The 23,098-nt window shown below is 42.4% G+C and overlaps 1 protein-coding gene across 11 annotated transcripts in view; it reads right to left on the bottom strand.

The window, feature by feature from the left end:
• The window catches only part of MARCHF10 (membrane associated ring-CH-type finger 10), a 204,559-nt gene extending 183,922 nt beyond the window's left edge, over positions 1-20,637 (bottom strand). For 4 of the 11 annotated variants that reach the window (XR_011975112.1, XR_011975113.1, XM_072645889.1 and 1 more), the window contains exons 1-2: positions 17,263-17,599; positions 7,860-7,966 (exon numbers count right to left, since the gene is read on the bottom strand). Coding sequence is in view for 8 of the 11 variants with exons in the window: in XM_072645889.1 (XP_072501990.1) it covers positions 7,860-7,949 (90 nt within the window). In the remaining 3 variants the exon portion in view is untranslated. Of the gene's footprint in view, positions 1-7,859; positions 7,967-17,262; positions 17,600-18,608; positions 18,956-19,317 lie in introns of those variants that run through there. The other 7 variants (XM_072645890.1, XM_072645886.1, XM_072645887.1 and 4 more) reach the window with 6 other exon arrangements.
• Between the last annotated feature and the right edge of the window lie 2,461 nt (positions 20,638-23,098).

Here is a 23,098-nt window from a genome sequence, read left to right as displayed (position 1 = left end):
ATGCTCTACCACAGGTTGGGCACAGATAGTCCTTATGAATTTTGGGGGTGGATACTCCAAATTGGCACATTCTGTGTTTACTTTGTGCTGTCTCAATTCTGCTTTGCTCAAAGAGCACAGCACCTTTCTGATGTGGGGATGCCACGCTGAGCAGTCCTGTGCCAATGTCTCCCATGTCACACAGTCAAATCTAAAGTTCCTGAGACAGACCTTGACAGTGTCCTTGTATCGCTTCTTCTGACCACCACATGATCGCCTGCCCCATGTGAGTTCTTCGTAAATCAGGTTTTTTTTGGCAAGTGTACATTTTGCATGCGAACAATGTGGCCAGCCCACTGGAGTTGCACACTCTGAAGCATAGTTTGAATGCTTGGCAGTTTAGCTGGAACAAGGACTTCAGTGTCTGGTACCTTATCATGCCAGGTGATCCTCAGAATCTTCTTAAGACAGTTCAAATGGAAGTGATTCAGTTTCCTGGCATGGCATTGGTAGACTGTCCATGTTTCACAGGCATACAACAATGAGGTCAGCACAATGGCTCTGTAGACCTTCAGTTTGGTAGTCAGTCTAATACCTTTTTTTCTCCCAAACTTTTCTTCAGAGCCTCCCAAACACTGAGTTAACTCCGATAATGCACGTATCAACCTCAATGTCAATGTGTACATCCCTGGAAAGTACACTACCAAGGTAAGTGAACTTATCCACAGCATTTGAAACTTCTCCACTTGTTGTAACCAATGGTTCCACGTATGAATGGTGCGGTAGTGACTGACAGAGCACCTGTGCTTTCTTGATGTTAATGATTAGGCCAAAATTAGTACAGGCAGCAGAGAACTGATCCATACTTTGTTGCCTCTCAGCTTCAGAGGCTGCACTGAGTACGATGGTAAGTTGCTCAATGCCATGTTCATCCTCGTTGAAAGCATTTGACAAGATGGCTGAAAACATCATGCTAAAAAGCATGGGAGCAAGAACACAGTCCTGTTTCACTCCACTGGTGACTGGGAAGGCACGAGAGCATTGTCCACTATCCAGAACCTGGGCAAACATGCCATCATGAAACTAACATACAATATTGATGAACTTCTCCTGGTAACCAAATTTTAACATAATTTTCCATAATCCCTCACAACTAACAATATCAAAGGCCTTAGTCAGATCTACAAACATTGTGTACAGACCTCTGTTCTGCTCCTGGCATTTCTCCTGGAGTTGTCAGGCAGCAAACACCATATCAACTATTCCTCAGCCCTTTCTGAAGCCACACTGGTTCTCAGGTATATGACCATCTTTCAGGTGAAGGCTCAGTCTATTAAGGAGGACTCTAGCAAGAATTCTGCCAGCAATCACTAACAGAAAGACTCCCCTGTGATTGTCGCAGGACAATCTATTCCCTGTATCTTCAGAGAGATGGACAATGGAGGCATCCTTGAACTCCTGGGGAAAACCTCCTCTTGCCATATAACCTGGAAAATTTCAGTCAGCTTTTATGTGAGCAATGGTCTCCCTACCTTGTAAATCTCAGCTGGAATAGAATCAGCACCAGGTGCTTTGTCACATGAAAGGAGTCTAATGGCCCTCAAAATCTCTTCTTCAGTTGGAAGTTCAGCTAAGGAGGGATTGATTTCAACCTGAGGTAAACAGTCAATGGCCTCAGCATTGACTGGTGATGATCTGCTGAGAACACTATGGAAGTGTTTAGTCCTCTCTCTAGGATCATGTCCTTATCACTAATCAATGTGGTTCCATCAGCACTGAATAGCTGTGATGCACCATAGGTTTTTGGTCCATTACTAGCTTACAGGGAATCACAAAAGTGCTTTGGATTGCTACTATCAGCATAAAACTGAATTTCATTTGCCTTCTTATTGAGCTAGGAATCCTGCATTTCTCTAAGCTTTGTTTCTACTTTGCTTTTGATGGAATTAAATGTTGCCTTTTTAGAGGTGACGAACTATCCTGCTGGTATATCCTTTGGAGTTCTTGTTTTTTGTTTAGCAGCTTTTGAATTTCCCCATCATTTTCATCAAACCAGTTGGTGTTTGTGAGTGTTCTGACCCAGATGAGCAAATGCAGGGCTGTACACCAAATCTCTGAAAGCTGCCCACTTCTTTTCTGCTCTACTGTTGCTAACTATGTGTTGACTCAACATTCTCTCCAAGTTAGCAACAAACTGTTCATGCTCAGAGAAGAGTTCTAATTTGTTGACATTAATTCTTCTGGTAGTCATTTTGTCTTGGGGGTGACACTTTTGATAAATGTGAATATTTAGCTTGGAAAGGATAAGCCTATAATTAGTCTAGCACTCTGCACCACACATTGCCTTTGTCACTCTCACATCTTGACCATCTCTTCTCCTTACAATCACAAAGTCTTTTAGGTGCCAGTGTTTGCTGTGAGGGTGCATCCATGAAGCTTTATTGCATTTATGTTAACAGAAAACAGTGTTGGTGATGAGAAGGTCAGGCAATGCACAAGTCTTCAGTAGTAAGTGACCACTGCTGTTGTTGTTTCCAACTCCATTCCTCCCTAGGACTCCTTGCCACACCTGGCAGTCTGAACCTACTCTAGCATTAAAGTCACCCAGAATTATAAGCTTGTCTTCTTTTGGCATATTGATGATAAGGGTCTCTAGGTCTTCATAAAATTTTTCTTTGACTTCATCAGGGTTTGTCATGATGGGAGCATAGGCACTGATGATGGTGGCATGGCATTTTCCCGTGAGTGGCAATTGCATTGTCATGAGCCTGTTATTCACTCTTTCTGGCAGGCATATCAACTTGCTGATTATATTGATTTTGATTATAAAACCCACATCAGCTTCACAGCGCTCCCCTTAACTGTGCCCACTCCAGAAAACTGTGTATCCAGCTCCAATTTCAGTAAGCTGGCCTTCATTTACCAACCTTGTTTCACTCAGGGCTACTTTTTGGATGCAATACGTATTGAGTTCTCTTGCAATAAGAGCAGTACGTCTTTCAGATCTACTGGATTTTGAGTTGTCTATTACTGTGTGCACGTTCCATGTGCTGATGGTGAGTGGAATCATCTTTGCAGATGTTTTTGTACATTTTGTACATTTTTCATGTTTTGACCACATAGTGGGATTCCCTGGCTGCCATGGTAATCAGGCCAGGGTTGGGTAATCAGACAATGCTTAGGGCACCTTTTTTAGCCCCCTTACTCACAGCAAGAGGTGAGCAGTGTGATCCTTAAAAGGCAGCCCAGACACCCAGGGGGCTGGGCTGCCTAGTCCCACTGCTGCTTCCCCTATGGCCTGGGCCACCTGTGTGTAGCATTGTGACTACAGCTCCCAGTATATCCACACCTGCTGCTTCATCACTTACCTGTCGCCACAAGACTTTGAGGCATAATAGTAAGATGGTATGGGTGATGTCTTTTGATTTATGCATAAATTGGATTTAAGTGAGGTAGAGTTGCATTAAGTTGTCAGCCTCACTCTCTCCTCCAGAGTCATCATAGTTCAGTGGCAGGATAGAGTCAAGATGGCTGGCGATGGCTCAGGGTACAGTGGATGACCTTGGTGTGTTCAATGTCTAACCAAGCTCTAAGAGCTCCGCATCGCCTGCTTCAACTGCTTTCATGGCCGTTGAAACAAATTGTTCTCATCTGCTCATTCCACCAGAGAAAGTCTTCACATGCTTGGGGTAGATACCCCCTTAACTCACCAATGGGTTTGAGAACCCTTGGTTCCCCTCAACCTGGTTTGACCCATGTGCCGAAACAGCACCTGGGTGTGGCCGCTCTGCATGCCACAGCTTCTTGGAGCCATAGGTGAGAGATGGGTGGAACAGGTGGACACCAAAGGTGGGAAGAGCCCCCAAAAAGGCTCAGTAGCCATCACACCAAAGGTACTGCTCCTCCCTGAACACACTCTACACCCCTAATGCTAAGCACAGGGGATATAAATACTCTCAAGGAGCTTATATTCCAGTGATGAAAGACAATAAACAAAAGGAGGCTTGAAAAAAGGCATTTTGGAGGTGACAAGCTATGGAGATGGCTGAGAGGTGGTACAGGGACCTGGTTCTGGACAAGATATGGCCAAAGTTTACTTCTCAGAGTCCAGGGCCCCAGGGGCAGAGTCCAAGTTTCCAGTGAGGAAGAGATGGTAATGGTGACTAGAATAGAGGCAGCATCATGTAGAGAAGTCTGGAAAATGTCAAAGAGGCCTGTTTCCAGACAAGATAATCTGAAAGTTCACCTATCAGGGCACTGTGTCCCAGGAAATTTTGATAGGTAATGAAAAAATAATCCTGAAGCATTAGGTACAACTTTTCTTCGAGTTTTGTAGAGAACATTAATGGCTAAAATTCCACTTCAAGTTACACTAACATGTTGGGGAGAAAAACACAACAAAAAAAAAGGCAGTAAGACTACAAGAGCAACTTAGAGTACTATAACTAAATTCTAAGATGACACATAATTATATACTATTTGCCAGATTCTGAAATAGCATGTAACATGCCATTAAATGTTTATTTCCTCTTGTTTTTCCTAAACAGTCCCACCCAGTCACCAAAAGGGAAAGTCTCAATATAACATGAGATTGGTTTTGCTTTTCCCTCTGGTTATTAACATGTAGACCTGGAAAAACACTGCTACCACTTTAACTTATTTTAAGAAATAGCAGGAATCATTTATGCACAAGATTCAGAAGGACTATTTTTGCCCAGCTCATTAACAAGTCAAGTGTGGATATGCTAGGGCCAACTAAACTATACATTTGGTAAGGTCTGGTTTAAAGTCCCTATGACCTTTATATAATGTATGGGGACATTGTGCTATTATAATTCTTTAAACTGTAAGTGCTGTCCTCCTTCCTCTGTAAATGTATATGAATTAATACTGCATGGACTGCTTTAATTTTGTCTCTGTAACCCCAGCACCCGGCACAATATGTGACACATAGCAACCACTTAATATATGCTTGTTGACCATTTGCCAAATAATATGTACAAGTCTATACACATCTTTACATAATTATATTTGAAAAGATCATGTCCTTTCTCATTAATATTAGCGTAACACATGTTCTAGGGTTACTCTCCCAACCCCCATTCACACTAGCGGGTCCGGTCATCAGAGCTTAGATGGCTGCTGCATCTCTTTGAGGTTCGAGTGTTAATATAGTAGGATTAATGGCTATCAGAGCCATAGCAAATAGCAAGTGCTTAATAAATGCTTGCTGTTGTGCCTTCCTATAACTCACATAAGCATTCAAACAAAAGTTCTGACAAAGAAACTGGTCTAACTTTTAAAAAAACACATAAGAAGAAAGGCAAAAATGGAATGGGGCAAATTATCTCTCATAAAAGAGGCAAGAAAAAGCTTTTTCAATGGAGGGGGGGAAAAGGAGGGAGGTGACAGGGAAAAAGTGAAGCTTACTCTCATCACATTTGGCTTAAGGAGGGAATAACATGCTCGCACAATTTGGTCTGAAAATCTCTCTTTCGCTATAGGAAAGTAGGGAAGAAGAAGATAAGTGGGGTGGGGGGATGATAGAAGGGAGGGCAATTGGGAGGAGGGAGCAATTAGAAGTAAACACTTTTGGGGAGGGACAAGGTCAAAAGAGAGAACAGAATAAATAGGGGGAAGGACAGGAAGGAGGGAAATATAGTTAGTGTTTCATAACATGACTATTATGGAAGTCTTTTGCATAACAACACAGGTACAACCTATTTTGAATTGCTCGACTTCTCAGTGGGGATGGGTGGGGAGGGAGGAAGGGAGAGAAGGTGGAACTCAAAGTTTTAGAAACAAATGTTGAGAACTGTTTTTGCATGCAACTGGGAAATAAGAAATACAGGTAAAGCGGTACAGAAATCTATCTTGTCCTACAAGAAAAGAGAGAAGATGAGGATAAGTGAAGGGAGGGGTATTACAGAAGGGAGGGCAGATTGAGGGAAGGGGTAATCAGAATGCACAGTGTCTTGGGTGGGGGGAGGGGAGAGATAGGAAGAAAATTTGTAACTCAAAGTCTTGTGGAAATGAATGTTGAAAACTAAAAATAAATAAATAAATTTTTAAAAAAAGAAAAAAAAAACACATGAGAAAATTCTCTACTATATAACTGCAATCTTTACAAGAGAGAAAAAAATTCTGAAAACAAGGCTATCCAATAACAAAAGACCCAAGTAGAAAAGTTCTATGGTGGGTTCCTGCAAATCAAAAGAGCCTAATGTTTATCTTGAACTAGCCCCACCCACATGTCTATTCTCCCAACCCCCACCAGCATGGTCAGGTCAGGTCCCTAGTGCTTGTTATTGTTGGTTCTTCATTCTTGAGGAGACCAATGACACCAGGAGAGATGACATCTTAGTATGCAAGTGAAATGAATTTAAGTGAGGCAGTTACGCAAAGTCATCAGCCTCACTCTCTCCTCCAGAGTCATCAAAGTCCAATGGCAAGGCATAGCTTAGGATTGGCAACAGTCCTGGTCCCCGATGCAGTGGGAGACCTTGGCCTTTAAAAGCTAAAGTCTTTCCCAGGTCTCAGTTTGTCTGAGGCATGCCCATTCAGAAAGTGAAGTCTAGGTCAGAATTGAGGCAAAAGATGGCCTGTTTGCCTTCACAAAACAATCAGTCTGGGAGGGAAGACCCTCAGGGTTTCTGACCAGAACAGAAACAGTTGCTAGCTTAGGTAGTCATTAAATACCCTCTGGAGTCTGGTGTTAGTCTTAAGGCCTGGCAGTCAAGGAAGGAAGAGGGAAGGCGTGGAGCACCTTTCTCATGCTATAGCTTATGAATCTGAACTGGTTTGTTTCCCTGCATGATTATCTTTTGATATCAGTTGGTCATCTCATTAGCCTTTAGAAAAGGGTATTTCTTGAAATACTCCATATAAGTACATACAGGTTATGAAGGGATAGAAACTAGAATTGTATCATTAGTATTGGGAACCCGTAGGTGAAAACACTTCTGCTGACTGGCACCTCTTCTGCAAGGTATAGTGTTAGAAAGTTGAACATAGCATGATGTTGAATTACTTGCCATGAGTCACCCCACTTTTTTGTGTTAGAGGAGGTAACACCTGAACTCAGGTTTTCCTGATGCCCCCCTTCTCTTTCTGTGTGTGTGTGTCTCTCTCTCTGTGTCTGTATCTGTGTGTCTCACTCTGTCTCTCCTTATGTGCGTGTGTGTGTGTGTGCACATGTGGGCATGCACCAGCGTGTGTCTCTGTCTCTCTCTTTCCCCACACCAAAAGTATCAGGCATGGCCAGCAATACTCCTGAATAAGGCCTGAACTAGATTAAATGTAATTGGGAAATACTTAGCAAAATAAAAACAAAAATAAATTTTAAAAAAGAAAAAAAGTATTTATTTACTAAGACAGTATAATAAAAACAGGCATTTCCATAAAAGTCTGTGACACATTCACTTACCAGTTTATTTAGAGAGCACATGTGGAAAAGGGAATAGCTTGCATCTCCTGATCTTAAAGAGCTTTTCTCATCTTTGTGGAGAACCCCATGAAGCTCCCCTTGGGTTTTTGTAGTTTTTCTTTTGGGCTCTTCGAAGAACCTTGAATCTGCCTTTCCTCATCTCGTTTTCTTGGTTCTTGATGCTGACACCACAACCACAGAGATGAGGTTGGGGCACTGAAGAATTCAAATCCAGGTTCTTTAACTTTAAATCCCAGGTCCTTTCTCCACTGTGCCAACACTGCATCCTTCATACCCCTTCATACCTTAACTCCTTCATACCTTTCTCACAGTCTAGTACATCTAGTTACACCCCACCATGCTAGAAAAGTTACTTTATGACATTCAATCACACATTAACATTACATTATTATTACAAAAAGGGCATATGCAGTGACTTGCTTTATTCATGTACCTGGTACTCGGAGTCCACCTTGTGTTGCATATCCCGTAGATATTGAGCATCACTGACGAATTTCTGCCTGTCCCTTGCTTCGTGCATCATGAAAATCTAACCCCAACCTGCACACAAAAAGTAAGTAAATAAATGCTTTAAAATATGATACTTGATTATTTTGGCATCCTTAATTTCTTACTATAATTGCTTTTATTTAAAAAAAAGGACTTGATCTAATTACTACTGTTTGCAAGTTAGGGAAGCAGAATGGTATAGCAGAAAGAATTTGGGGTTAGAGGTTTTGAATCCTGCCTCACTGAGGGATTGACCCTGAGCAAATCACTTCATTTCTCTATACCTTAGTTTCCTCCTCTGTAAAATTAAGGGGTTGGGCTCTAATGACCTCTGAGGTCCCTTCTAGCTCTAAATCTAGGATCCTAAAGAAGAACGGATGCTTTATAATGACAACCTTATGTTTTACCTTTCCAACTATGAATACTACAGGTATACTAATCAGCTAGCTCCAATGAACTTGTCTAATTATTAGATAGAAAAGAAATCTATTAATAAATAATACAGAGGGAGAAAAAAGAGAAACCTAGAAAAGGTAAATAACTAACCAAGTTACAAAATTCTAACTACTTAAAGATCACAGGAAGTTTTGTTTAGCTGCTCATTCTGTTGTCATGTAATTTAGACAAATAACTAACATGTCCAATTATCAAAGAGCTTTTCACGCATAAAGATATAGCTATAGAAATGCAAAAGATGTCTGCCAGACATGTATTCAAGTAAACCTCTACTTTGTTTCATTTAATCTAAGTTAATTATATTAATGTCATTCTTATTCTGCCATTCCCAAGTAAAACTTTTATACAAAACTAGCCATAAAGGGGGTGGAGCCAAGATGGCGGAGTAGAAAGACGCACATACACATAGCTCCGAACCCACAACCCATAGAACAACTACAAAGAAGTAACTCACGGCGAATTCTGCACACAGAGGCCACGGAACATTGGAGCGAGGGAGATTTCTATTCCGGAGAGACCTGCAAACCTCTCGCGGGGGGGTCCTTCGAGCTGCGGACTGGGCGCCGGGACTGGGAGCTGAGTGCAGCCCTGCCGCGGCCGCGGCACCGAGAGGAAAAGATCCGAGCGGCCTTCAGGGACGGGATCTCCAGCGGCCACGTGGGTCCCTCCACCCACTGAGGGACCTGCAAACCTCTCGCAAAAGGTCTGTCGTGCTGCAGACACGGAGCCCAGCCCAGACCTGCCGCGGCCACGGCCGTGGCACCGAGAGGAACAGATCTGAGCTGGCTTCAGGGACGGGATCTCCAGCGGCCGCACAAGTCCCTCCACCCACAGGTGACGGGGGTCGGTGAGAGAGTCTCTTTGGCGGGTCGAGAGGGGAGTGGGGTGCCCCCATAACTTGGGCCCCCCCGGGAGGTAGAAGCTGAGAGGCGGCTGCAGACAGGGGCTCTCCAAGCAGGCGGGAGCCTGGATCCATTGTTGAAGGTCTGTGCATAAACCCCCTGAGGGAACTGAGCCTGAGAGGCGGCCCTGCCCTGACCTGAGCACCTGAACTTAATCTCACACTGAATGGCAGCCCTGCCCTCGCCAAAAGCCCTAAGGCGGGAAGCAGCATTTGAATCTCAGACCCCAAACGCTGGCTGGGAGGATCAGGAGGCGAGGTGGGTGTGAGGAGAATATTCAGAGGTCAAGTCACTGGCTGGGAAAATGCCCAGAAAAGGGAAAAGAAATAAGACTATAGAAGGTTACTTTCTTGGTGAACAGGCATTTCCTCCCTTCCTTTCTGATGAGGAAGAACAATGCTTACCATCAGGCAAAGACACAGAAATCAAGGCTTCTGTGTCCCAGCCCACCCAATGGGCTCAGGCCATGGAAGAGCTCAAAAAGAATTTTGAAAATCAAGTTAGAGAGGTAGAGGAAAATCTGGGAAGAGAAATGAGAGACATGAAGTCAAAGCATGAACAGCAGATCAGCTCCCTGCTAAAGGAGAACCAAAAAAATGTTGAAGAAAATAACACCTTGAAAACTAGCCTAACTCAATTGGCAAAAGAGGTTCAAAAAGCCAATGAGGAGAAGAATGCTTTCAAAAGCAGAATTAGCCAAATGGAAAAGGAGATTCAAAAGCTCACTGAAGAAAATAGTTCTTTCAAAATTAGAATGGAACAGATGGAGGCTAAGGACTTTATGAGAAAGCAAGAAATCACAGAACAAAGCGAGAAGAATGGAAAAATGGAAGATAATGTGAAATATCTCATTGGAAAAACAACTGACCTGGAAAATAGATCCAGAAGAGACAATTTAAAAATTATGGGACTACCTGAAAGCCATGATCAAAAGAAGAGCCTAGACATCATCTTTCATGAAATTATCAAGGAAAACTGCCCTGAGATTCTAGAACCAGAGGGCAAAATAAATATTCAAGGAATCCACAGAACACCGCCTGAAAGAGATCCAAAAAGAGAAACTCCTAGGAACATTGTGGCCAAATTCCAGAGTTCCCAGGTCAAGGAGAAAATATTGCAAGCAGCTAGAAAGAAACAATTCAAGTATTGTGGAAATACAATCAGGATAACACAAGATCTAGCAGCCTCTACATTAAGGGATTGAAGGGCATGGAATAGGATATTCCAGAAGTCAAAGGAACTAGGACTAAAACCAAGAATCACCTACCCAGCAAAACTGAGTATAATACTTCAGGGGAAAAATTGGTCTTTCAATGAAATAGAGGATTTTCAAGCATTCTTGATGAAAAGACCAGAGCTGAAAAGAAAATTTGACTTTCAAACACAAGAATGAAGAGAACCATGAAAAGGTGAACAGCAAAGAGAAGTCATAATGGACTTACTAAAGTTGAACTGTTTACATTCCTACATGGAAAGACAATATTTCTAACTCTTGAAACATTTCAGTATCTGGGTACTGGGTGGGATTACACACACACACATGCACACACGCACACATACAGAGAGACAGAGTGCACAGAGTGAATTGAAGAGGATGGGATCATATCTTAAAAAAAAATGAAATTAAGCAGTGAGAGAGAAATATATTGGGAGGAGAAAGGGAGAAATTGAATGGGGCAAATTATCTCTCATAAAAGAGGCAAGCAAAAGACTCATTAGTGGAGGGATAAAGAGGGGAGGGGAGAGAAAAACATGAAGTCTACTCTCATCACATTCCACTAAAGGAAAGAATAAAATGCACACTCATTTTGGTAGGAAAACCTATCTCACAATACAGGAAAGTGGGGGATAAGGGGACAAGCAGGGTTGGGGGTATGATAGAAGGGAGGGCATGGGGAGGAGAGTGCAATTTGAGGTCGACACTCATGGGGAGGGATAGGATCAAAAGAGAATAGAAGTAATGGGGGACAGGATAGGATGGAGGGAAATATAGTTAGTCCTATACAACACAACTATTATGGAAGTCATTGGCAAAACTACACAGATTTGGCCTATATTGAATTGCTTGCCTTCCAAAGGGAAGGGGTGGAGAGGGAGGGAGGTAAAGAAGTTGGAACTCAAAGTGTTAGGATCAACTGTCGAGTAATGTTCTTGCCACTAGGAAATAAGAAATACAGGTAAAGGGATATAGAAAGCTATCTGGCCCTACAGGACAAAAGAGAAGATGGAGACAAGGGCAGAGAGGGATGATAGAAGAGAGGGCAGATTGGTCATAGGGGCAATTAGAATGCTTGGTGTTTGGGGGGGGGAGTGGATAAAAGGGGAGAAAATTTGTAACCCAAAATTTTGTGAAAATGAATGTTAAAAGTTAAATAAATACATTTAATTAAAAAAAAACTAGCCATAAAGAAAACTCTTTAATCTTCCTTATCTTTCTCCCAATGACCTGTACGTAGTAAGAGCTTAATAAACACTTCTCCTATTCCACAGCTGGCTGAGACAGTGACTTAAGAAAGCATAACTGGTAGTCATATAATGTATATAATCACTCAACAACATCCTTTCTTCCTTTACCAAACTACTACCACCACCACACATTACAGAGGAATAGAATTGCTCTTTCTCTCCTTCCCCAGGTCTTTTCCTCTGGTTTCCCTTTTAACAACATCTTTTTGCCTTTACGACTACAGATGTTCAGTTTAACTCGATTTTATCTGTATAACAACACTGGATCACAGTAGAAGAAACATGAACACATAGTGAATATTTTCCCCAGACTGCACCTTCTAAGGTCACAGAATTACATAATTTGACAGTTGGAAGGGATCTGGGAAGTGCAACCCAAGATATTACCACTAAAACATACCTAGGAAGTGACCAATTAACTGCTGCCTCAAGTTATCCAATAAGGGGAAAACCAATACCTCTTACTCTTAGCCCACTCCACGTTGGGATAGCTCTAATTATTGGGAAGTTTTTTCCTGACAAGCCTAAATTTGCTTCTTTACAGCTTCCACCCACTAGTCCTTGGTTCTGCCCTCCAGGGCTAGAAAGAACAAACAGAAGTTCTATATGTAAGCTTTTCAAATATTATAAGATAACTACCTCTTTCTCTCAGAAACTTCTCCAGGTTAAATATGTTCGCTACCCAACTGACCTTGTCTAGAACCTTCCTAAATTATCGATGACTTTATATAGTGGTACCGAGGACTAAATGCTTTTTTTAAAATTCCAGATCTGGTTTGATCACGGAAAAATGCAAAAGTTTTGACTCTGTTAATGCAGCTCAGGTTGTATTAACTTTTTTGACTGTTGCATCACACATCCCACTTATATTGGGTATTCAGTTTACTAAGACCTCCAGAGCGTTTTTAAACAAGCTGCAGGCCTTCCCCATCATGCACTTGTGAATTTTTTTTAAACTCAAGGGTAAAACTTGGGTGTCTTCTTATTGAGCTTCATCTTCTTAGATGTAATGTTGTACACAGTTTGTCAGGATCTTTTTGGATCCTAACTATCATTCATGGTGTTAGTTCTCCCTCCCAGTTTTGTGTTATTTCCAATTCTGATGAGCATTCCATCTATACCTTGCTATAAGTCATTGATAAAAATGTTAACTAGCATAAGAAAAGGCTAAGTACTGAATCCTGGGACAGGACACCAGAAACCTCCTGCCACAATGACAATGAACCACTAACGATTTATTTTTAATTAGCCCCATCTGGACTATAAGGAAAAAGGAAAAGGTTTTCTCTTATTCCTATAGTCATTTCTTCTTCCCAGGCCTGGCTGGCTGATTGCAGACAACATGGAAGAAGAGGTCATATGTTAACCATCCATACTGATTCTCTCTCCCATGCTTGGAAAGCACTCTTCACCTTACCTCCTATCCCCATCCCCAAACACCCCTTTTAGAATCTCAGGCTTTCTGACTTGGCATAAACCATCTTCTGGAGGAAGTCTTTCTCAGTTTCCCCAGTTGATTTCCCCTCTTAAAGTTACCTAGTATTTATTTTGTATGCATGTATATGCCAACATACATACATGCTACATCTCTCACTAGACTATAAGCTTCTCAAGGGAATAGCTCCTCGAAGGTAGAAACTGTTTTCACATTTTTCTTTGTAACCTCAGGGATCAGAACAGCATTTGGTAAGTATTAAGTGCTTAATAAATGCTTGTTGAATGAGTGAGCAGACCTCAGGATTTTCTATTCAGTGGTTTAACTCTAAATCTGAATCCACCAAGCAAAAATTTCATCTTATCCTTTGTTAACTACAAAATAAATATCTCTCCAATCCCCTTTGCAATTCAGGAGCATTTTGGATAGAACTATGCCTCTACAAGAAAAAAGAGGCAGATAAAAATACCCAAGCTATTATGGGAAATCCTAGGGGTATGGAGCAGCTATTTGCATTGCATATCTAGTCTCCCAGTGCCCTAAAAAACTGAAGTGTCACCTGGATTGAGTCACCTATGCCTAAAGGTGTTAGAGTTCAAACTTAATTTAAAATGTGTTTCATTCTGATTTTCTTTTTGCAGTTAAACATAATTTCCTTTTTATTGGAGGGCAGATAGGGGAACAACAATCTTGCATTTTCCTGAAATTATCCAAGTTTTACTTCATATAGAGTTTACATTGTGGGGAACAGTTTGTAAAGAAAATAATTTAATTATGACTTCATGAAAAGATAACTTCAGCAACCAAAAAATGACAAATTTGAAACTTCAAATTTTGAAACTATCATTCTAAAGAGGCATAGTACAAATGTTTGCTTAGCTACAGAATTTGTTATTCATTAATTTGTTCTCTGATATTACATGTTATAATACATAGTTATAATAATTATAATATATAAACATATGCATAGTCTATAATTATACATACATAAAGCATACATATACAATATTTGTGTATTGCGATATACAAAATTATATGTTATGTGTTATATTACATATATTTATTCTGAAAATATTCATATTTAAAAGCTTGTTATATGGCACTCCCTTGTCTTATACTATATTCATGAAGTTCATATTTACCATGATTGATTGCACAAGATGCCCAAATCTCATGCAATATTTCAACTGTAGTTAAATTTGCAGAAAACTCAGTCACTGCTGTCATTTCAATGTGGAAAGTTCAAAGAATGGTGACAATGCTATGCTATGTAAGTAGGGCAGAAGGACAGTATAAAAACGCCCTTGAATAGAGGACTTCTTGAAAGGGAATAAAGGAAATAAAATGGGAAAATGGTTTCTGGAAGCAATTTTCCTAAGAGTTTTTTCCTCTAAAAACATGAGAAAGTATAAAGAATGACAATCATTCAAGCCCCTCTCCCCCATCGTTAAATTAAAATGCCTTTCCCTCTCTTCTCAGTCTATCTGAATACCACTCATTGTTTAGGGCTCAGTTCAAACATTACCTCCTCCATAAAGACATCCTTGACCACCCCAACCGATAATGACCACTCCTTCCATTAAACTTCTATACCGAATAGTCTGGGTACCATTAAATTTGGTATTTATATATTGACTCATATCATCATGTGACTTTTCTACCCAAATGAATTATACATTTCTTGAAGGCAGAGACTCTAGCTGTACTATCTTCCATGGCATCCAGCACAGTCCTTCCTCCTATATTGTACAAATTCAATAAACATTTGCTTACTAATTAAATTTAAGGGTAAAATATTCCAAGTGAGAAGCAGTATGAAGCACTGGATTTGGAGTCTGGAGACCTGAGTTCAAAACCAGATTTAGACAATCAACTATGTGACCTTGGGCAAATCACTTAACCTATGTTAGCCTACTTCCTCCCCTGCAAAATGGGAATAAAACCTGTACTACCCTGCCTCATAGGCTTGCCTTTTCCCACTGTTGATTCAAAAACTGCATTGCAAATAAAATAGTGTGAACAGAACCAGTAATGGTCAAGATTTTCCCATGGAGTAAAGTGGTGAAGGAAGGGACTTATCTCTGTTAAAATCTATAGGGGAAGAAGTGCCCAGGGCAGGGGCTAGGAGAGATGGGACAGCACAAACCAGGAGGAGCAGTCAGAAGCCCACCTTTAGACAACCTTAGGTAAGGAAAGTCCCCAGGGGGATAAAGATTCAACAAGGAGTAGACTGGGGTAGAGAAGGAAGAACATCAGGGGATAAGATCCCCAAGGCTAGAAACTGATCTGGGTGGAGGAAGTAGTGCTCCACCAAGGTGCTGTTAGTAGCCTCTAAAGCATTTACTGCCCCACCCTGCTTAGGGTTCTGGCTGCGAAGACCTCATTTTAGCTAGAATATTTCTGCTTATATGCTAGCACTTGTCTGAGTTGCCATCTTCCTCTCGGCTCTAACTTAGACTATTTTGTTGGAAACTTGTTACAGTTCCAAATATTACATACCTCCAGCATGTTGGAAACAAAACTGAGTGGTACCAGCTTTGTCGATCTGAATGGTGAGTTTCCATGGTTATTCTACTGATGAAGCCAGAATCCAATAAGAATTATAATTTTCTCCAAAGAATTATAACTAAGCACAGTAGGGAGAAAGCTGAACTGATCCTTGAGACAGTCTTCCTTACAGAATGCTAGCTGTGATCTACCTAGCCATAAACCTTTGCTGATTAGAAGGTTGGCCTTTTGAGATTCCTCACTAGAAACATCAATCTAAGCAAATTTAAATCGATCTAAGTAAATAAATACTTTGACAGCCTATTTTGATTCCATTTTAATGAGGTTTTTTATTCTATTCTTCTTAACATGGCTGTAAACCTGTATAGAAGGAGGTTTTCATGCTTCTCCCCCTTTGCCAAACCTATGCATTTTGGCATGTAGCAGAAATGTAGTCACAAAGCAGTGACGCCACTCTTGGAGAACTCTGTCACTGAAAAGTAATCAAGCAGAAGAGTTAAGGAATCCCATGGAAATATGCTAATAGTCACTGAGGAGAGCCAGAGCCTAAAATCCAGAAACATAGAAAAATTACTCTGCCCCTTGATCTATGTGTGACCTTCCTAATATGGAAGGAGAGACTTCTACAGGAAGAGTGGTACAGTAACTTTTTTCAATGAGGAAATAAATCACATTATTCAAATCATCTGTAGTGATCTCTGACTTCACAATCATCTACCAAATAAAGGGCTCTGCACAAGTGCCTACAAAAGTCTTTTTTTCTCCCATCAACCTCATTCAATCACATTTTACTACAAAATATTTAGAATTACAATAATACTATAAGTAGTTTTTCACATATGTGTATGTATACAGATAAATCTATGGATACACATATACACATACATGTATGTATTTAAATTTAAACAGACTTGTCATGTCATTGGATCAGGGAGCTCTGGATGTGGAATGTCCCAAAGAAAATCCATCTGTACCTGCTCTGCAATCTGAGAGAACTTCCTGGGGCCTGGGTCAGGGCACAACTCTTCCTTAGAGGCCAGTCTCAAATCACTATGTCCAGCCACTTCTCTATTTAAATACACACACACACACACACACACACACACACACACACACACTACATACTCATAAAAATTAGTCTTGTGGCTTCATCACTGTAGGGAGCTCCCACAGAAGAGCTTCTTCTCCCAAGATACAATCTCTGCAATTTTTTATCTTAGAAAGTTAACTGCCTGAGTTACCAAGAGGATTTGTGTAGGGCCACACAGTCAGTAACCCTAAGAGATGACACTTGAACTCAGGTCTACCAGGGTCAGCTCTCCATCTTCTACACCACAGCTTCCTCCGTGAGGATATATGTACATACACATATATTTTGTAAGATTAAACTACTCCAGACAACAATAGATATGAAGTTAGGAAGTCATTATAGCTTAAGGAACATTTCCTTATCGATGTTTCTACAATGCCATCAGAATCTCACGTTCCATGTACAAGTTTGAATAATTTACTCAGTAGGAACAATAAACCAAAACGACTGCTGGGAAATGTATTCATAGAAGATAAATGTGTAAACTTACTGATCTCAGCTCTTCTCATCTTATTCAACCAAAAGGCCATCTGAAGTCATCCTGAGCAAAGTGGAAGGATAGGGAAATAAAAAGTTGATAAGATGCAGAAGAGGTCTATATTTCCAGAAGAGCAGTCCTGTATCTACTCCTCACTTTTCAACTGTTTTTCAACTGAAAAATCTCCTCACTGCAGTAGGCACAGTCGTTTCCAACTCCTGATGACACTATTGAGCTAGAAGTGATCAACTTCATGCTAAATAGGAAAGGGAAAGGGAAGGGGAGGGGAGAAAGGAAAGGGAGTTCTTCCTTAACTGAAAGAGGGAGCATATGACTGTTCCTATCCTCAATATTCTACACAACTATGCAATTTCAATAAAGATGATTCTAAGAACTTTATGACATACGTAACCCTCTCTAGTGCTCAATTCCCTATGCTCTGAATAAAAATAGAGAATCTGCCCAACAAAGTGTCCTTCAGTTCTCCATATTCTTTTTGATCGTATTCTGTGCTTGTCTGTGGGTCAGAAGAAATGATGAAGGCATTAAAAAAAAAGTTTTTATCTTCTGCTTTTCTACTATGTTCTCATCTATAAAACAACACTCCTAAAGGAAGTATAAGTCTAAGTAAGTCCCTTAAAACCAGAGGTTCCTTTTGAAACAAAATCAAAGTAACCATTTCAAAATGCCCCTAATCAGATTTTTTGTTCCCTCTTTTCTGTAATTAATCCATAGTTGTATAAAGATAACAGGAAAATTTGATGGCTATCATATACTTTTACATATACACAATGCCTATTATACAAAGGAAATATTCTCCTGACTTGGGGCACAAAGTCATATCCCTCTTTCTACAGCTCTATCTGGTGAATGCTGAGTGTCCAGGATTTTCAGATGAAGAAATGAAAATATATTGGGGAAGGGAGGAAGAGTACACTTGAAAACCGGGTCATATGACTTTTCCAGTAAAATTAAATTTTTACAAATAATGTGCCCATTAGAAAGTTTACACTAACACATCTCAAACAGCCCATAGTCATTTCCTGGTGACTCTGCCGGCCTTTTATTGGTAGAACTCCTGGAGAAGGAGGCTTCCTCCCAAGAGCCCACAAACCTGCGTATGATTGTGAAATTAAGTATGCCCTAAGCTGCCAAGTAACATAAGGGTGTTAAACCTGCTGAGGACGAGGATGGTAAGGGCAGAGCGCTCAAAGCTGTAGGAGAGGGCGGCCCACGTCCCAAGGCAGGGCCGCTGTGACACGTCCCACCTCCATGGAGGTCAGGGAGAAGGCAAAGTGTTACAGAAAGGGGAAGGCCGCCGGGGAGGAGCACACGGACAGAGAGCGCTTCGCACCCACCGAGGGTCATCACAGGGGAGGACACTGAGGCTCCCAGACTAAGGTATAAGGGTTGTTTCCAGTCCAGTTCCCACTCGAATTCGGGGGCTCTTTACACGCCACCATGCCAGAAGTCGAGGAGCCAGAGGAGAAGCTGGGGGTAGGGGTGGGGGTGGGGGGGCAAGCACGGGTCGGCCCGGATTTGGAGGCTAGTTCCGCCCCAGCGGCTCCGGAGGGACCTTTATACTTCCCCGACCCCCCGAGGGTCTAAGGCTCCAAAGCGGCCCCAGCTTGGGTCATGAGCCACCCTCTCCTGTACTTAAGTCCTCAGTGTCGCGCCATCCTCCTCATCCACATTCTTAACAGGTTTAACAACCACCCTACCGGCCCGGGGACCTTGGCAAGGCCTGGGCCTCGAGGGCCTCTTCTGGACAATGGAGGGGTGGACGCGAGCCGAGCTCAGGACCTAGGCTACCAGCTCTCGTTCCCATGATTCCAAGCGAAGCCTCCGATTCCCCTCAGAGGGCGGAGGGACCGCCCACCCACCGCCAAAGCCTAAGGGAAGCGATACTGATTGGCTGAGAGAAGTCGGGAGCCCTCCCCCCCACCCCAACGCCGTCCCTGGCCCCGGCGGAGGAGAAAACGGCCCGGCCCCATCTAAAACCGACCGCCCCGTTCTCGCCTGGCAACAAACAAACTGTGAACCACCACTTAACGGGCCCGGGATCACCTTGGGGCTGGGACCGGCAGGTCAAACCGAAAAGCCGGGAGACCAGTTCTGGCCTCCCAGCCGAGGCGGGTGGTTACCTGGGCGATGCTGCGCTTTCTCCACTCGGGGGGGCTAAGGGGCGGGGGCGGGGCGGGGTGGGCTCGGGCGTGTCGGGGGTGGGGGTCCACAGCACATCAATCGCAGGGGGGAGGGGACGGTCCCTCTCCTCCTCCTCCTCCTCCCTTTTCTTCTCCTACTTCTCCTTTTCCACCTCCTCCTGCCCGCTTAGGGCTGCTTGCAAACGGCGGCGACTACCGGGCCTTCTCGGAGGCCGAGGCGGAGGCGGCAGCCGGGGCTGCGAAGCGTCCTCCCGTTTCCTTAGCAACCACCCCTCCTCCTTCCGCGAACTGGGGCTGCTGGGCCTGCACTGTAGGTCGCGAGTTCAGGAGTGATCCCAGTGCGGCTGCGCGATTCTCGAGAGGGTGGGGAGGGGGCAGAGGGAAAGGGTGAGGAAGGGGAGCGCCTAGCTCACACCCATCCTAGATCCCTGGCCCAGGGTAAACCCCTGCTGTGCCAGGACTGTGGCCCCCGGGCTAAGGCCGGGGTAGGGCGCTCTCGCTGTTGCCATGGGAACCGATTGAGGAAGGGGGTGGGGCTGGGAGATTGTGGGTTGTCTTGCAATTTACTTACTACCTACTGCGCATCTTTGGAAAGCAAGCGCTTTGTAAACTGTGAAGCGCTATGGACATGTGATATATATTCTTATTACTGTTATTGTTGCTACCCATCCCTCTAGAGTGAAACTGTCAAGGTTTTTTTTTTGTTGTTTATTAATAAAGAATGAGAAAAAAATGAGCCTGTAAGTTTTAAGTTGACAATGCCTAAGAAAGACAGAAATACCTGTGCTTTCCCAAGTGAACCTGAGACGGAACCTCAAGTTCTTGGCTAACTTTTAACTTTTTTCTCCTCTCCTGAGGCCAGATCACTGAACATTGATTCCTAAAAAATGAACTTTGACAGCCCTAGTAGTAAGGTCCATAGTTTGGGAGTACTTGAGTTGGTGTTGGCTGTCCAGAGCAAGGTTCTTCCTGAACCCATACCTCTTCTCAAATGAGAAGACCAAGAGAATGCTCCTGAACCTGAAGGGACTAAAAAGACACATCTGGCTGACCAGAAAGATAGAAATTTTGTAAGTTGTTTTGTTTGGATAGTATGAATCTGAAGTATATGTGAAATATGTATTCTACAGTCCTACAAAATTCTTTGCCCTCAGTTTTAAGTTTTTGTTAGCTCACATTTATGAGTCTTTTGCATTTTGTAATGAGAGAAATAAATATTTATCCTATACCTGATATCTGCTTTGTATATTGGATACCTTTTGTAGATGGAAACCTTTTAGAGAAGATTCTAGATGTGAACCATACCTAAACTTTGTTCTTAGAGAATTTTTACAGAGTACTACTCCAGCATTAGGATACAAGCCAGAGAGTTTGAGGAAACATCTGATAACCTTTCTTTGGGGTCAGACCTCTAAGGACTAAACCTCTAATCTGTGTGAGTCCAAAGCCAGAGACCCCAGTGAACCTCAGGCCATGTAAGATAAAATGGATGCAAAGACATTTGGAGGGTCCTGACAACACTTTACTAAAGGCTTGCCTACCGAATACACCTTTACTCCCATGTTGCTAATGCCACCAACATTTTCCACTTTATACTTTCAGGAGCATAGAAACCTCAGGATACCCCAGGGCATGCTTATTCGTACCCCAAAACCCTGTGGCCCTAGTCCTACCCCCACCCCAACTTCTTCCCACCATCAATCAGTCAATCTTTCTTCAATGTAGAAACCTGATGTGTCCAAGGTGTTCCCTTCCTATCCCCCTGGTTGTAACACTTGCCTCAAGTTAAAATGTTACTACTTACAATTTTGAGCGTTGGGGTTATAAGCAGTTACAAGCAGTAACTGACTACATAGCTCTAGAAATGGAATACAGACTCACCTCAACCCCCATTTTACCATTTGTTGGAAATAACTTTAAGGACAGGAAATATGTACTCTATTTCTTTTGCATTTTTCATAGTACCTACTACGTTGTTCTGCACAAAGGAATCAGTAAATACTATCACCTTACTGGAAATTTGAGCATTCCTGATTGAGTGGCCAATGGGAGTGACTTTTTAAGAACTGGGTTCTGCAGATTGGAAGAGGGTATGAGGAAGGCAGGGAATAAGAACAGAGTTCTTTTGAGAATACAGTACACAGAAATGCCTAGATGTCTCTGGTCTCATGCATGTTTCTGTGCTGTGCCTAGCATATTAATTAAGAAAGCTCCAGTCACTCCATCAGTCCCTGCTGGAAGCTTCTAGAGGAATCCTCTCTCCTCTTGCCAGCCCCTAGGGTAGATTTTTCTGTCAGTCAGTTGTGTTGGCAGAGTTCCCCAGATATCCTTGGAGCAGCCATTATTTCTTACTAACATAACAACCAATGACTGCAAAACAGAGGCAGGTGGCCCCATTGCCAACTACCATAGAGAAAAAGGGGGAAAAGAAGGATTAGCCAGAATGCAATTTAATTGAACTCTCAATTAACTTGAATTTTGTTTGTTTATTCATTTTTTCTAGACTTTTAGGAAGAAGGTGAAACACAAGAAAATAAGATCATATCTGGAATTTGCTTTTAAAAAGGATGCAAAGAAATAACCATCTAGAGTATTTTCTGGGCAACATTGGTTCTGGGCAAAACTAGGGAGGTATTTTATCTTTTGGGTCTCCTTATTCCCTCAATCTCACCCAGGCAAAGGGAAAGATGGTCCTCTATCAGCCCTTCCTCTTTTTCTAAGCACTTCTCTTCATCCTCTTCAGTGTCAATTGATATCCAAAATTTGTAGGCACTCCCTTCACTATCCTCGTGTCCTGTACAGTAAGCCTTGTCCTCTCCTAAATTCTCAGCAATTGGTCTTTCTTTAGCTCTCTTGTCATTGCAGGAATGTCACTGGAGAACATAGGTTATCACCTTGCTCTAGTCTCATGATGAGATTACTTTATTTTCCAGTCACATGTCTCTCTTATGACATTCTTTACACTTCTCTTACCACTCACGAACCTGACCCTACTGTTGATTAGCATGGAAATTTTGACTTGCTCCATTTCCAACTTGGGCTGCTTCACCCCCTCCTTAGGCAACCTAGTGTCCCCCTAATCTCCAGGGCTCACTATATTAATGTTGGACTTAAGGCAGACACCTTTCCTCCTCTTCCCCTCTCCAGTCTCCTTTCCCTAGCATGCCAACTTTTCAACTCTACCACTTCAGGAGGAATCCCAGAGCTCCCACTCCATCTTAACCCTCTACCATTCCCTCTTTTCCAACAGTCATGGGTTTCGGGGCAGATGTGGCTCATACTGTGAGCCTTACTGTGTCACTCATACAATTGTCAATGAGCTGGGAATCCCAGCCCCTCTGGTTCTTACCAGCTGCCATGCCTGTCAGTTCTCTAGCCCCCTGGGGACTACCAACTACTTTGCATCCTAAGGGCTCCTCGGCCTTGCATTCTACCATGTTACTGCACCCTTAAAGACCAGCAAGACTCTATATCCACTCTATCCCTGAATCTTCCCAGAGCTTGGCACATAGTAGGTGCTTAATAAATGTCTATTGGTTGATTGATATTTATTGTCTCTCCCAATTAGGACAGGAGCAAAGTCTAGGCAAAAGGTCATGAGAAAATTGAGAAAAGAGCAGTCAACTTTTATTGGGAAGAGGTGGATGGTCAAGAAAGTCTTCCAAGAGGGTGGTGGCAATTCA

The sequence above is a fragment of the Notamacropus eugenii genome, chromosome 2 (assembly GCF_028372415.1).
Source record: "Notamacropus eugenii isolate mMacEug1 chromosome 2, mMacEug1.pri_v2, whole genome shotgun sequence".
Lineage (NCBI taxonomy): Eukaryota > Metazoa > Chordata > Mammalia > Diprotodontia > Macropodidae > Notamacropus > Notamacropus eugenii.
The sequence above is the reverse complement of the archived record's forward strand: the minus strand, read 5'-3'. Positions and strand labels throughout refer to the sequence as shown.